Consider the following 15,511-nt stretch of genomic DNA (forward strand, 5'->3'; position numbering starts at 1 on the left):
CGGTCGAGGTCGCCGCTGAGGGTGTCGCCGGTGCGCTGGAGCTCCGCCAACTCGTCCCCAACTCGACGCCCAGTCCAGCGCCCAACTCGATGCCCAGGTCGACGTTGTCACTGCTCGGGCTCGGCTTCAGCGCCTCCTTCACCCTATCCTTGCTCGCCCAGCTCGTCGGCTTCTTGGTCTCGACGAGGCTCCCGCTGAAGTACTCCACCCCCGCCACCGCATAGACGAGCAACCCAACTAAGGGCGCCCGCAGCTCCCGCTGAAGTGCTCTGCTCAGTCCAGCACCACTCCGTCGTCCAGATCCAACGTCGGCGCCCACACCAGCTCCGTCAAGCAAAAAGAACACATTTTGGACCTTTGAGTGGGAAAGGAAAGAGAGGAAGCACACAGTGGGAAAGGAAGGAGACAACACACGCGGTGGGCTGTGGGAGGAAGAACGCGGTGGGCTGTAGGAGGAAGAACGGTGGGCTAAGGTGGCCGGCGACGACGCAGAGAGGCGACGAGGGAGGGGAATGAGAGGGTGTGAGATCTGGGCAGCGAGTGGATGAGAATGGGCAGGTGGGGGCATTTTCGGAAACTCGGGAAGTTTTGTAGTGTCGCCAGATTTACACTAGAATCGCTAAAACGTCTTATATTTCGATACAGAGGGAGTATATGTTGTTGTTCTTCTTCTTCTGACTTTCTTATTCCCATTTTGCAGATTGGATGTACTACATGCATGGAAGCTGGCATTGGAGTGATTTAGTTCTAGTTTTTATTTAAGTCGATGAACAATGTGGAACTATATGTATATGTATATATGGATGAACAATATATGTGGAACTATATGTATGTATATATGGATGAAACTTTGTATGTGTTGGTTCTTTCGATATATGGGATGTACATTGATGAACAAATGGCATTGATGAACTTTATATGTATATCATATATGTGTTGTGACCTATATATCATATATGTGCTACGAATTATATATATATATGAGCTGTGAAATAGAAAAAATAAACAAAAATGTGATAATATTGACTCTTTGTCGTCTGCCAGCTGATGCCAAAGGCCTTTGCCATCAGGCAGCTGACAGCAAAGGTGCCACATGGCACCCAGCTGTGCAACCTGGGCAGCAGCAACGGCCATATGGGCTCTTTGCCGTCCGCTGCTTCGGAGGCTGACGGCAAAGCGGTAGGGAGGCAGACGACAAAGAAGCCGACAGGCGCTGCCCAACCTTGTGCTGGTCCATAGAAGCAGACGGCAAAGATGGGGAGGGAAGCAGACGACAAAGATGCGGAGGGAAGCAGACGACAAAGATGCGGAGGGAAGCAGACGACAAAGCCTCCGTTAGCCCTACCGAAGGCGTCGCCTGTCGGCTGCCGTCTCAAATTCTTTACCGACTGCTCAGTGTTTGACACTGACGGCAAAGAGCTTTGACGTCCGCTTAGGGTAGGCTGACGGCAAAGAATCTACAATGTCGTCGTAAGCTCATGCATAATCTTTGGCGACATGTGTTCTCTTTGCCGTCTGCGGATTGGTCAATGCCGTCGGTGGAATCCTCTTTGCCGTCTGTTATGGCAGACGGCAAAGAAGCTGATTCCTGTAGTGAACGTCCCTTTGACGGTACCATATCAAATAATTCCTGTTTAAATTCCTCGCACACATAGTCCTTCTCAATAATCTCTAGTGGCTAGCAACTCGCTTGCCAAAGCACCTCACGCAGTTGCGTGACAACAACTTTTTCCTCCTCCGATGGTCCACAACCGATTGAGGATTCTCTTAGGCCATCAAGGGAGTTTTGGACCTTATGAACTTTTTTTCAATAGGTTGCCAAACTCACCCCCTTCTCTCAACTTCTTATATACCTCACCAAGGGCATTAACGGATGTTGTAACAAATGCTTCACACAATGAAAAAAAATTTGTATAGCCCGCATGAGGAATGGATAACAACCCTCCTGATAGTGAAGAGGGTTGCTAGCCACTAGAACTAATTCGCACTTGTGTCTAATAGATAACACAAAAGCAATAAGAACTAAACAACAACACAAGATCCAAAATATTTTAAAAAAATCAAAACAACAATTTTTTCAAAAAAAGAGTAGGACATTTTTCAAATTTGTGAGGGATTTTGTTTAAAATCTAACATTTATAAAACATGAATATTTTTTGAGAATAACAAATATTAATAAATTTTGTGAATAATTTTTGCCAAAAGGATATTTCTTGAAAATCCTAAAAAACATTGAAAACAAGAATAATTTTTAAAACACGAAGATTTTTTGGAATCCTGAACAAAATCTGATTTTTTTTTTAACTCCGGACAAATTTTAGAAACACAGACACAAGATGTAAACGTTTTTTAAAATCACGAACATTTTTTGAATTTCTGTTTTTTTAATTAATAGTTTTAAAAATTCAATACAATTTTGGAACCACTAACATTATTGAATATTTTCGAATTTATGAAGAAATTTTGAAAGAGAGAACATTTTCGAAATTCTGAACAATATTCAAATTTCCAAACATTCTGAAAAATGAACTTTAAAAAATCTGAAAAGAAACAGTAAAAGTTAGAGATTGAAAGAAATATAAAAACTAAGTAAAAGAAAACAAAGAGAAAAGACATGGTTCAGGAACCTCCTAGAAGGTTCCCAAAACCCATAAAGCTGGTGTTGGAACTTTAAGAAGGCTCTCAGAACCGAAACAAATTTAAACGGCCGGGACCAACTGATTTTTAGCTTCCCTTTCTCTGTGCGAAGGTCGGACATTTTAATGTTTAATGTGTCATATAAGGAACTCGTGTGATCCTGTCTAAAGGTCGCTTATAGAGACCCTCAAGCGTGGCGCCTGCACAACCCTTGTAAATGGGCCAGGGTCAGTGTGTGACGAGAACGACCCGTTTGCCAGACTTAGCCCATTTACCATCTTTCGTTTTTTGACGAAATCACTAGTTTAGGAATACTCTTTTCAAACATCATTCCTACCTTTTTGAAATTGCGACGTTACATGTATGCCACTTATCATAGTCTGTAAGTTTTTTTATTTTCATGGATCCGTTATTTCAAAACGTTGGCCACAAGTTTTTGTTTTAGATAAACAACAGGCCGCAAGTGAAGTGATGAACTCTCTAGATACACACGGCCCGGTCCAACACAATAGACGCGGACCAGAGGTAAATTGGCCGGACGGGACCGGCCCAACGAACGTCCCGATGTGAACCTCTCTTGTCCTATCGTGACGAACGAGAAAGGAGACGAGAAGCAGCCAAACTTCGTCCAAGTTTCGATTTTTTTCGAAGTTTCCAAGGCCGCCGGCCTCGCCGTCCCCCCCGGATCCCCTACTTGACCATGGACGCGGCGGTGCCTCCGCCCCTCCCACCGCAACACTCCCATCGGGACCACCAGCCTCCTCGACCCCCGACATGGTTCCATCGTCCGCGGTTGCCGCGGCCGGCGCGGCGGCGGGTTGGCTGGTGTCGCCGCTGCTGCAGTGCCTGGGCGACCGGGCCAGGTCCTTCGCCGACGACCTCGCGCGCTACCTCCCGGGAGGAGCTGGGGACGCGCGCGCCGACCTCGCGCGCCTCTCCGACGAGCTCCTCCGCCTCAAGGTGACCGCCGCCAACGTCGAGCACGCCCGGCGCCGCCCCTCCGACCCCGCTCTCGCCGCCTGGATCCACCGCCTCAGGGACGCGGCCCACGACGCCGACGACCTCCTCGACGACATCCACTACGGCCGCCTCGCCGACTCCCTCGCCGCCCCCCGCCATAAGCTCCGCCGCATCCTCAACTTTCCCTTCTCCCTCTGCCGCCGCCTGTTCTGCTCCGACGAGCCCCTAAGCAGGCTGCCCTCCGTCCTCAAGAAGCTCATCGCCGCCTCCACGGCCTACGCTGAGATGGCCCACCTCGTCAAGCTGGACGCGGCCGCCTCTCCGCGGCTTGGTAACGGACCGGCCGGCAACGTTAGCTCTGCCGTCCCGGTCGACGACACTCTCTTTGGCCGGGGCCGCGAGCTCGCCGAACTGATGGAAAGGTTAGTCGGGTATAGTGACCCTGGCCCTGCTCAACTCGCGAACCAGGGTGTCCCGGTTGTTGCCATTGTTGGCGATGGTGGCATTGGCAAGACGACGCTGGTGCAGATGGCCTTCAATCATGTGAACTTCCAGGTTCATTTCGATCTCCGGATGTGGGTGGGCGTATCGAGCTGTATGAATCTGTTGAAGCTTACTAGGGAGATATTGCAGCTGGCTACAGAGGGGAAGGACTATCGCGGGGTAGTCAATTTTAATTATCTGCAGGACCTGTTGCGTTCTGCCGTTGCAGGGAAGAGGTTCTTGCTCATCCTTGATGATATTTGGGTTGATAATGGGATGACGAATTCGCAGAACGTGGACCAGTGGAAGGAGCTACTATCACCTCTGAAGAATGGTCAGCAAGATAGCAGAGTAGTTGTCACTACACGCATGAAGATGGTGGCTGACATGCTAGGTGTAAGGATCCCAATGATGCTGAATGGGTTGGGTACCGAAGAGCATTGGTTGTTGCTCAAGAAGCACGCATTGAGTTGTGAGAAGAGTTGTGAATATCCACAGTTGCAGGAGATTGGGAGAAAGATTGCTTTGAAGCTAAGAGGATCCCCTCTCGCAGCTAAAGTTATTGGTGGGATGCTTAATGTTGATCGAAGGGTAAGGTATTGGAACAGTATCTTGGAGGCAGATATTCATGGTGATGTTGTCACCACACTTTTGTCTAGCTATTATCATCTGCCACCACAATTGCAATGTTGCTTTGCATATTGCAGTATATTTCCGAAGAATTGGAAGTTTGAGCCTAAGAAACTTGTTAGGATGTGGATATCTCAGGGTTTCATTCAGATGGAAAATGGCAGAAGCATGGAGGATTGTGGTAGAGAATATTTCAAACAACTTTTGTCGAGATCATTCTTTCAGACGCTCAAGCAAGGAAACAAAATGGTCTATCTCATGCATGACTTGATTCATGACTTGGCACACATGGTTTCTGATGGTGATTGTGGGAGGGTCGAAGGTGATATGTCCAGAAACATACTGCCAACTGTTAGACACTTGTCAGTTTCAAGTAACTCTCTAGGACTGATAAAAAACCAATATGACTTGAAGAGATTAAGGACACTAATTGTGTTTAGAGATCCGTTGATGCCTCCGAATCCTATTCCAGATAGTTTTCTTGCTGAGATAAAGAATGTGCGCACGTTGGATTTTACTGGATGTGATATATCCAGGTTACCTGAAGCAATTGACCTACTAACTCATCTACGCTACATAGCACTTCCTGATACTATCAAGACAATACCTGAATCTGTGAGCAGATTACTGCATCTCCAGACTTTCGATATTCCGAAGTGCCAGCTTGATAGATTTCCTGAGAGTATGAACCACTTGACCAGCTTGCGACATCTTCGCATTGATTCAAAGTACATCTCTATGATAAGAGGTATCGGTAGTCTGGTTAACCTTCAAGGTTCTGTTGAGTTCCATGTTAAAAAGGAGAAGGGGCAAACCATAGAAGAGTTGAAGGATATGAAGGATCTTCATGGGGTTCTTAACATCAAGAATCTGGAAAATGTTCAATGCAAAGAGGAAGCTTGCAAAGCTCAATTGGCAAACAAGCAGCATGTGAACATTTTAAAATTTGAATGGAGCTTTGCCAATGTAGATTTTGGTCGCAACATAGATGCTGAAATATTGAACTGCTTACAACCTCACCCCAATCTGGAGGAACTTCACATTGCAAGGTACAAAGGGGCATCATCGCCGAGGTGGTTGGAGCTGAAAACGCTATCCCACCTGAAAGCTCTGTATCTAGTTAATTGCAGAAGGTGGAAGTTTCTTCCTCCTCTGGGGCAGCTTACAACCCTGAGGGTGTTGCACTTGAAGGAAATGAATTCTGTTACTGAAATTGGCCCTATGTTCTATGGCGGGTTGATGGCATTTCGATCACTAAAGGATCTTGAATTTGATGACATGCCGAATTTAGTTCATTGGACAGGAGAAGCTGGTGACTCTTTCTTCCCTTCCCTGCAAAAGTTGAAGATTTCAAACTGTCCAAAGTTGATTGAAGTGCCCTTGCTTCCTTATACAACAAAAAGAGTGACGGTAGAACGAAGTAAAGAAGTTTCATATCTCAGGTTGTCGCCTTATTGTTCATCTAGATCAAGCAAATTCATGTTGGAAATTTCTTGTGCAAGTATTCTGAGTGAAGGGTTCTTGTTACATCAGCGACACCTTGAAGCTACTGAGGTTCTAAACATTAGGGGTCCTTGGGGATCAGTGGCTGCCGAAAATTTTCAGGTACTAACATCACTAAGAAAACTACGGTTATGCCAGTGCGACATGGATGGTACAAGGCTGAATTTGTGTTTGCAACACTTAAGTTGTCTTGATTCCTTGGAAATAATTGACTGCCAGAATATCATATCGTTTGTCTTGCCAGTTGGTTCAAGGTATTTTACAACATTTCAACACTTGTGCCTTGAGAATTGCCAGAACCTTTCCTCGTTGGCTACCTTGGAAAGCTCCATTTTCCTGAAAAGTTTGATCATTGAGAGGTGTCCAATGATCACAGCAGAGTCCTTACCTTCTGCGCTGGGGAGAATGATATCTCTTAATAAACTGAGTATATCATATTGCCCAGGGTTTCAGTCATTACCGAGCAGTATCCCACCGTCCTTGGAATTTCTTCAGCTGGTTGGATGCGACCCGAGGTTGACTGAAGGTTTACTTGAGAGGCAAGGTCCAGAGTGGGAGAAGATTGCCTTTATCTCCCAAATCACAATATAATAATTGTATGGCTTGTGTTGTTAGTTGTTGCACGGTACGTTCTCTTACATAACAATGATGGATCATTGATCGTTTTGCAGTGTTTTATGATTCTAATATCTAAAACTAGCCAGCTATATTCATGAACATATGTTATCCTATTTGCTGGAGCTAACCAATCGGACGTCATCGAGGATAAACGTGATAACCCTTGATATCTTTCTGGTTAGGAGATTAAGTGGCAGCCACTGTATAAAGTAAATATATTCAATGTTCCACACTAGTGTATCAACATATGTACACTTCGGACCCTTACTGTCGAGTGCACATCTTTGTTATTCTTTTCATTATTTTATTTCAAACTAGGATTACTGTCTTGGGTAGTTTGCTTGTTATTAGGGTACACTAGCTTGTGGGATTCTTGTTTTTCCTCCACGACATTTATTGTCTCACAACAGATATAGACCACTATGCAAACGATGATAGTTCATTTGGCAGCAAGTGGTTGATGAAATTACTAAACTGATTTACTCAGGCTAACAAGATGGCCCTTGTCTTCATGCACTAGTAACTTTTAACATTGCAGTGCCATGCCTTCAACAAAAGCTAGGTAGCACCAAGCAGAGTATGATAATAGTTTCATTGATGAAAAATTTGAACTGACATTCTTTTGTTCCATTTGGTAATGCAACTGGTTAAAATGTTACTTGAGTATTTCATAACTCTGTTCATGTTTATCCCCATTATTATTCGCTATTGTTATGATTTGGATTCTGGACTATGATGTTTCCTCATAGTTCATCTTTTGTTCACCTTTGTTAGGTTTCTGTCAATTGTTTGTGTGAGGTTATGGGGCCAATATCTGGATTTCATACATGAAGTTGACACTTAGGTCCTACATGCATATCTACATATAGAATTGGAATGTCTTGATGAGATTCTGGGGAACTCCAAAGCTTAGTGAGGAAACAACTACTAGCTACTGGTTCAAATATGTCTGTTCATTTGAGGGCATGGCCTACTTATGTTACCGCAAGCTAAACTCACTGGAACTTACGGAGTAGAAGCTCTTGTGGTCATAGTTCTAAAACCTAATTTGAATGCATTGGCTGCCAGTATGGAGTCTTCATCTGTCACTTCACTTCTCCATGAAATTGCTTTGCTTCGGCATTTGAGTTAAGATCAAGATGTATGACTCTCGGAAAGGTATAATCGCAGACAGATGAAGAGATTGTTAAGTGTTTATGAAAGTGTTTGAAGAGAGAACAGATCACAGATTTTCTGAGATACTAACTAATTACTGTAATGTAAATGCTGCCATATCAACAGGATAAATGGAAACATGCCCCCTCTTGTATTTTTCTCCCAGAATAAACCTGAATACCATTCGTATAAATGTTTGAAATCAATATAATGTTTATGCTCTACATAAATTACTGTCATACTGCAAGTTGTACAGAAATCCTTGTTTCCTCATTATCATGTGCCATCTTGTAGGAGTTGCCATTCTTGCTGATTTGAGACATTTTTGTGATGTGTGTGTCCTTGGCCAAAATATTTGTTCATTTCAGGACCATAAGGGCGTGATTCAACCCCATTGGGGACTGAATTAGGGGAATCAACGGGAAAGAATGAGCTGTATATTTTGGTTGCCATATAAATCAAATTTGTACTTAATTGTACTCTTTACGTTCCAAACTAGATGTCATTTTGGCTTCTCAGGGTCAGTGCTATTTTGACTATTACATTTATATGTATAGATCATGTAAATGAGTCGGAAAAAAACCATGAAACTTTTTTCGCGACGAATCTAATGGGTACCATTTCAACATAACCAACCTAAATCGGTTTATTAATTATTACTTGTCAAAGGCAGTGAAGTCAGACTGCATGCCTGGAGCATCATCCATTTTGGAATACAGCTAAAATCCACCTCATGATCCTCATCCAAAAAGGTCTCCTGTTTTCTGTTTGGGAATACGTCATCCCGTCGGTGTTAACAAGGATGATCAGTGCACCAATGTAGAGAACTGAAGATGTGATACGTTGAGCTTTGGTTTTATCAGCCCTTATTGTCCCATTCAGCTTTCTGTATTTCCTTGGAACTAGCAGAAACTTGCTCTGCACTCCTTTAGAACGAGAATATGCTGTCCAGACAACACATTGGGCAACAAGAAGGTAATTTTTTATCCCGTTGTGGTTTGGAGTTATTCTTTGTTTTCTAGCAAACCCAACAGAAACTTTTTCTTTACCTTTGAAACAATATAACCTACCATCCACAGCAGGCATTTCGCAACAAGAAACCACAAAATGCAGACCCTTTGGGGAGACTAAATACATGTGGAGCTAATATGTGCATGAATGTTTGTTGATTAATGCACTAAAGGAAATAAAGAACATCTGAACTCATGCATCTGACAACTGTATCCCGATCTGCGAGTGAGAAGGTACACCTGGCAGTGGGGGATGATCCTAAGCAGTGGTGGCTCACTCTCATATGGGCTTCGCGCTGCTTCATCCCACAGCATAACTTGTTGGTTCTTGTCCACATCCACAGGCCAGCTATCCCAAGTAAGAATTCTCCTTTTCTCTGTATCTAGTCTGTCTGATAGCATACTTGTATCCCCTCGATTCCTATGAATCACAAGTAGTTATGCTGCTTGTGGACGGGACGTCACTTAGCAAAAATTTACGTATATTTGTTACCTCTTAACATTTTGTAGCTGTTTGTTTCAGCGGTATTGGGAGCTCCGGTGCCAGCGAGTACGTTGACAGAAGAAAGTATTTGTGTGCACATGACGAATATGAGAAAAATAATTGAGAATAACTTCAAGAAGTGCTTGCAATTGTATGAGGTGAATGCTGAAACTTAAATGATTGCTCCTGATTTGCGTTTGTTGTATGTAATGCTTCTTTTTTAAGGAAACAATAGAACGCTGATACTGTGTGTTCTTCTAGGTCCATGCGGAGATACTCATAATTGACAATGATAAAGATGTGGGCGTTGCACTTGTGGAGGTAATCAAAGAGCATAAGATTACCACACTCGTTATGGGTGCTAAAAGAAGGTATATTACTATTTGCTACTTGCGTATGTTTTTTTGGATGCTTGTACAATACTATATGCTTTGAATACCGATTAAACACGTCATTCTGGTGGGATGTGGTTGGTGCGGCAGCCTGGCACAGTATTAAATGTCGCTGTGACTTCCCAAGTACAACTAGTGCTTGAGTTTCTAATGTGAACTCTGGATTCTGATATAGAAAACATGGCTGGAAGAGCAGGAGAGCAGTTGCTTTGGAGAAACAAGCTGATTGTTTGTGCAATATTCTGTACCTCCATAACGGATTTGTTGTTGACAGCAGGTACGGAACAAATCCTTAATCAACCTTACATGTTCTTTTGCAAAGGAACTACTCCCTTGGTCCCATAATATAAGAGCGTTTTTGACACTAAACTAGTGTCAAAAACGCTCTTATATTTTGGGGCGGAGGGAGTAAATTTCAGTACATTAAGATAGATAAACGGGTCTCGCGGGAAGAATGGCCAAACACTCAAAGGCACGACACGATTAAAAGAAAAGAAAACTGTACAATGGTGTAATAAAATAAAATAAAAACTGTACAAGGCTTTATAGCATCGCCATGATCAAGTGAGCTACCCGACCAACAGTCCGACTAAGCCAATACTTGCAGCAGACCCTTTGCCCCCACCTTTCACCAGAGCTTGTATTCGTCCTTGACTCTGTCGACTAGCTTCTCCACAACATGGACTCATTGTTGAAAACCCTCTTATTACACTCCTTCAAGATGAGCCAAGCCACCAAAATGTTCCTCGTGCCGGAGCCCATCCTGCTCGTTTTGGTGAAAACCGGACACTCGACGTGTAATGCAGAAGACCAAGCCAGGTCAAAACACAGTTCTAGATGACATTGCCAGATGAGAGGTTAGAACACAGTTGAAGCGTTACGCCTGTACAACAATTGACAAAAGATATTTACCTGCTTCCTGTTTGGTACCACACTTCAAGCTTTATAAAGTTTCCCTTGACGGCATATATATTCTGCTTAATAGGAAAAAGGTTACGTACAATTCCAGTAATCAATCACAGCATGATAAGAGATGTTCTTTTTATAAGACACGGGCATTCATTTGAAGTAAATTATTTGTCGCCCTGCATTTTGCCAGCCTATCCCCTTTTCTCGGTTGTAAAGGACTGGATCAACTGTACTATATTTTTTTCTGCCAGAATAAACGATTTTGTTATAGTTCCCTAAAACATAGTACAATTTGTTCCCCTAATAGTTTTCGGACATGACAGTCTTGCTAGCTTCTATAATCATTAATGTTTCATCAGCATTTTTCTCACACTCATTTATTTACAGGCATCAGCACACAGACAGAAAAATTGGCGTGCCTTCTTTGAGAGGTTGCCACTTCTCAGGCAGTAGTAGTAATGCCACGAAATCCTCTTCTTTCTTCAACTCATGTAGCACCGCTGACGCCTTTGATGTGGAACATCTTGATGACCCTTCCCTAGTGATGAATACTACCTATATATACAATGATAGTAGATTCAACGCTATAATTGGTCTCAAGTCATTTGACAGTTTCAGGGAGCTAGTAAACCAGCAAATTTTAGCTGAGCACTCAAGGGACCTGTACCAGGCATTTCACATCAAGTACTGCGACATCTTCACTGGGTGCCAGTTCATTGGTGGCTTTGACTCACTCATTGGAGTAGATTCACAAAATTTAGGGGATGCGCATTGGAAATCCATCAAGAGCTGGCCTGCAGTGTTGGACTATATTGTCAGTGTTCTCAAGACATTGAAGATGCAACTCCTCATGCAAAATCATCGTGCATGCAATGGATTTACACATGATGACCTTTCAGAAGCAGTGAAAATACCTATTAGGCGTCTGTTCGCTGTTGCTTCAATGGTATCTGACCTTGAGGTGCGAAAGTCACCAGAGAAGCTATTCTGCGTATTGAACATGTACACAGCACTCGTGGATGCTGCCCCCACTCTCAGGAAAGTCTTCTCTACAAAATCCATCAGAGATGTTCTTGGAGAACTGGAAGACTCTGTAAGGGGAATACTTAAAGAACTTAAAGGCTTGATTCACACTTACAACTCACCAAAAGTAGTGCTGGATGGAGATATTCTGCCGATCTCTGGGTACCTCATGAGATATATTGTGCTCCTAGTGAAGCATAAAGTTTCACTTGATACGATTCTAGGTCATGATTACACTGACAGTCTGTTGAAAGTTGAGGGAATGAGTTTAACAGGTGGTCTAGTATCTGGACTCATCACTGATCTGGAATCAGTAATTGATAAACAATCAAAGCAATGTGCTGCTTCTAAAGGACTCCGGTGCATATTCTTGATGAACAACATACACTTCATACTTCAAGAAGTCAAGCAATCAGATGTACAGTTGACTGTCAAAGCCAAGTGGTTTGAGAAACGCCAATCCTGCATCAAGGGGTACATAAAGAGTTACCTATCTGCATTATGGGTACCTGTTACGTCCACCTTGGAGGTTGCAAGAAGCGTGCCTCCCAGTAAAAGGGCAAGGACAAACTTGCTCAACTTCTGGTACACTGCTCCGTCTCTGACTCCCTTGCAGAGTTTTGCTTCGGCTTTCAATGAAGCTTGCAGTTGCCAGATTTGTTGGAAGGTACCCAGTCCAGCTCTTCGAGATGAGCTTCGTGTGAAGATCCTTGAGTTTGTTAGTCGAGCGTACCATGGACACTTGGAAAGTCAGAGACAGTCTGCAGAACAAAATGCGAATGATTTTGAATTGGAGTGGAAAAGAAAAATTAGCGAATTGTTTGAAGGATGAAGTAGCAGTTAAATTTCTTTTATGTGTGCGGAAGCGGATGAAGACGACAGCGCTAGTAGAAGCTTTGTATATTGTACCTATGTTGCTGTCCCTCGTGTGTTGCCCCTGTAAATGATAAGCTGAATCAGCTTAATTAAAAACATATTTTTGCTATGGAGGTGCTATTTATATCTTTAAAAATATACTTGAGAACTTATATTTGTGCGACACGAGTAAGGTTCAGTCTTTGGACTTGGGGATATCAAAATAGAAAATGGCGATCTCCCTGTATATTGCTTCCTTCCTCAAGTACAAGAGGTACAACTACACACTTAGTACATCCAATCATCCATTAGTTAATGCATTGAGGTATGATGTCCTCATTTGTCCTTTACTTTGTTACAGTATTAGTCATATGATGAACACAACTTTGCTGCCTCATGTGTTATGTTGGCTCTACTTGTACTTTCTTGCTTGGAGCTATTTCCTAGAGACATCCTCTCATGTTATCTTTATGGAACATATGTCATTCCCTCCTGAACAAGAATGTGACAGCGAAAACGATGGAGATGAACAAGCAGACAAGGCCAGCTACCAATAACCGCTACAACAATTTGTGCGCGGACCATATTTCTTTCAGGTGAATTTGCAGCCATATTCTTCTGGAAGGAGTGGGGAGTGTGTGCCACTTTAGAGCATGGTTAATAGTATAGCCAACTGCTGGCTATAAACCATCTTATAGCCCATCTTATAGCCAGCTTGTACAATAGTTAGCTATTTAAAAACCTTGATGACGCCTAGAGGGGGGGTGAATAGGCTATTTAAAAACTTCTTCAGATTTGGCTTGAACCTAATGCGGAAATAAACTAATAGGGTACTTGTCAAGCACAAATCCTAAATGCACTAGGCACTGCAACGTGTATCAACAACACGATCTATCAAGATGGACACAATACAGTTACTAATAAGCACAAGTAAGTTACACAAACTTACTTGAGCTATATCACATGACAAGTAGGTGAACAACACAAGACACTAGATCACGCTATATCTACACGATATATCAAGGGCTGCAAGTATGAACGTGTGGATATAGAGGGTATGCTTGAATGATTAATCGTGTACAAGAAATGGCCAACACAATATAATGAGCACAAGCAATATGCAATGTATGTATGCTCAAATAACACAAGTAAACCACAAGTAAGGAGTTAGGGTTAAGGATAACCAAGGTCACTGAGACGAAGATGTATCCCGATGTTCACTTCCTTGGAGGGAAGCTAGTCACCGTTAGAGAGTTGGATGTTATCACGAAGGCACACCAACGCCACGAAGGCTCACCGTATTCTCCCTTTGAGATAACACCACGAAGGCATTTCTCAACCACTAGTGGTAAGCCTTTGAGGTGGCTTCCAAACCCTCACAAACTTTTTCGGGGGAAATCACACGGATTGATTCCTCTCCTAAGAACTCCTACCGCCTAGGAGTCTCTAACCTCCAAGAGTAACAAGATCACGGGGAATGCTCAAAACTTGCTCAAATCACAAATAGCTTGGGTTGAGAGAAGGAGAGGGAGAAGATCTATCTTTTGATTGGAACAACTCTCAAAGGGGCTCACAAATGCTCTTAGGATCTAAGATTTGGAGTGAGCAAATGTGTGTGAGGTGGAAATGTGTTCTTGTGAGGATAAGGCTGTGTTGGGCGACCCTCTCACGAAGTGGGAGGGGGTATTTATAGTGTGGAGAGAAAAAGAGCCGTTGGGGACACTTTAAGTCACACAGGGTCCGGACGTCCGACAGTTGTGGGAAGTCCGGGCGTCCGCGAGGGACCGGACGTCCGACCAGGGTCGGACGTCCGAGACCTTTAGGCATGACTGGAACTCTTCTGAATTCATCAGCAGCCGGACGTCCGACAGGGGTCGGTCGTCCGAGGTCTGTAGATGTGCCTGAACATATTTGAATTTATCAGCATACGGACGTCCGGAGAGGACCGGAAATCCGAGTTATACAGCTCAACTTCTACTGGTGGTAGGTTCCGGATTTCCGACGGGTGTCGGACGTCCGGCGCTCGGTCGTCCGGAGGGAGCCGGATTTCCGAGATATAGAACTCAACTTCTACTGGTGCAGGCTTTCGGATTTCCGGGACTTGGCCGGACATCCGGGCCTCGGACGTCCGGAGGTAGCCGGAAGTCCGAGTTATATGGCTCTGATTTCTCTGGTATAGGATTCCGGATTTCCGAACTAGTCAGTCGTCCGGTCCTCGGACGTCCGGAGAAAGCCGGATGTCCGAGGCACTGGTTCTGTTTTCAGATAACAACAAAACAGTGGAGATGTGGTCTGAGCAGAAAGTGATGATGTAGTTTGAGCAAGTTCATCGCAAAACCTGTGGTCCCCTCTTAATAGTGCGGGATCCCTAAGGACTCAAGAATCATAAAAGAGTACTGATGATCCATACTTGAGTGTATACTTTTATTTGCTGATCATCACTCCGCACAACTAACGTCAAAGGAACTGATACCTTTGAGTTAGCCCTTTCACCTGAGCTTGATGTTGTTGTTCCTTCTTGGCTCAAGTCGAAAGCAAGACATGATGAAGTCTTCAAGTAGCTTTCCCATACACAATGCGGAAAGCCTAGCTTATGTATTTATCTTCATTTGTCCACCATGTGTGAACATCCACAAGAATCAAGCATGTAGTGCTCAAGAATGCTTATCTTGATCTTATCCTTGTTAGCACATGATCATTGACAATAGTTTCAATGATATATTCGTGCTGATCCACTTGAACTTGCACACCACAATCTTGATGACGATCACCACTTGACGTCATCCTTCATGGGTTGTATGAGATCTTCCTTTTGACGCAAGCCCAATGGAAACACACCTAACCCCCACATA

The 15,511-nt window shown here is 43.7% G+C and overlaps 2 protein-coding genes across 2 annotated transcripts; both read left to right on the forward strand.

The window, feature by feature from the left end:
- The first annotated feature begins 3,224 nt into the window (after window positions 1-3,224).
- LOC123445248 (putative disease resistance protein RGA3) lies at window positions 3,225-8,210 on the forward strand. Its single transcript, XM_045122210.1, has 2 exons — window positions 3,225-6,838; window positions 7,606-8,210. The coding sequence occupies exon 1, from the start codon at window positions 3,412-3,414 to the stop codon at window positions 6,802-6,804; it is 3,393 nt and encodes a 1,130-aa protein (XP_044978145.1). The 5' UTR covers window positions 3,225-3,411; the 3' UTR covers window positions 6,805-6,838; window positions 7,606-8,210.
- Window positions 8,211-8,313: 103 nt separating this feature from the next.
- On the forward strand, window positions 8,314-12,832 carry LOC123445249 (exocyst complex component EXO70A3-like). The gene is made up of 5 exons (XM_045122211.1): window positions 8,314-9,354; window positions 9,520-9,638; window positions 9,742-9,851; window positions 10,048-10,149; window positions 11,169-12,832. The coding sequence occupies exons 1-5, from the start codon at window positions 9,192-9,194 to the stop codon at window positions 12,634-12,636; spliced, it is 1,962 nt and encodes a 653-aa protein (XP_044978146.1). The 5' UTR covers window positions 8,314-9,191; the 3' UTR covers window positions 12,637-12,832.
- Window positions 12,833-15,511: the final 2,679 nt, after the last annotated feature.

Source organism: Hordeum vulgare, chromosome 3H (assembly GCF_904849725.1).
Source record: "Hordeum vulgare subsp. vulgare chromosome 3H, MorexV3_pseudomolecules_assembly, whole genome shotgun sequence".
Classification (NCBI taxonomy): domain Eukaryota; kingdom Viridiplantae; phylum Streptophyta; class Magnoliopsida; order Poales; family Poaceae; genus Hordeum; species Hordeum vulgare.

What these genes read in the sequence shown, in the direction of transcription:
- LOC123445248 (XM_045122210.1), top strand. Translation starts at nt 3,412, where the DNA reads ATGGTTCCATCGTCCGCGGTTGCCGCGGCCGGCGCGGCGGCGGGTTGG.
- LOC123445249 (XM_045122211.1), top strand. Translation starts at nt 9,192, where the DNA reads ATGCATCTGACAACTGTATCCCGATCTGCGAGTGAGAAGGTACACCTG. An exon ending in GTTATGGGTGCTAAAAGAAG is followed by an intron (nt 9,852 to 10,047) that starts GTATATTACTAT and finishes ATTCTGATATAG; the next exon opens with AAAACATGGCTGGAAGAGCA. An exon ending in GGATTTGTTGTTGACAGCAG is followed by an intron (nt 10,150 to 11,168) that starts GTACGGAACAAA and finishes ATTTATTTACAG; the next exon opens with GCATCAGCACACAGACAGAA.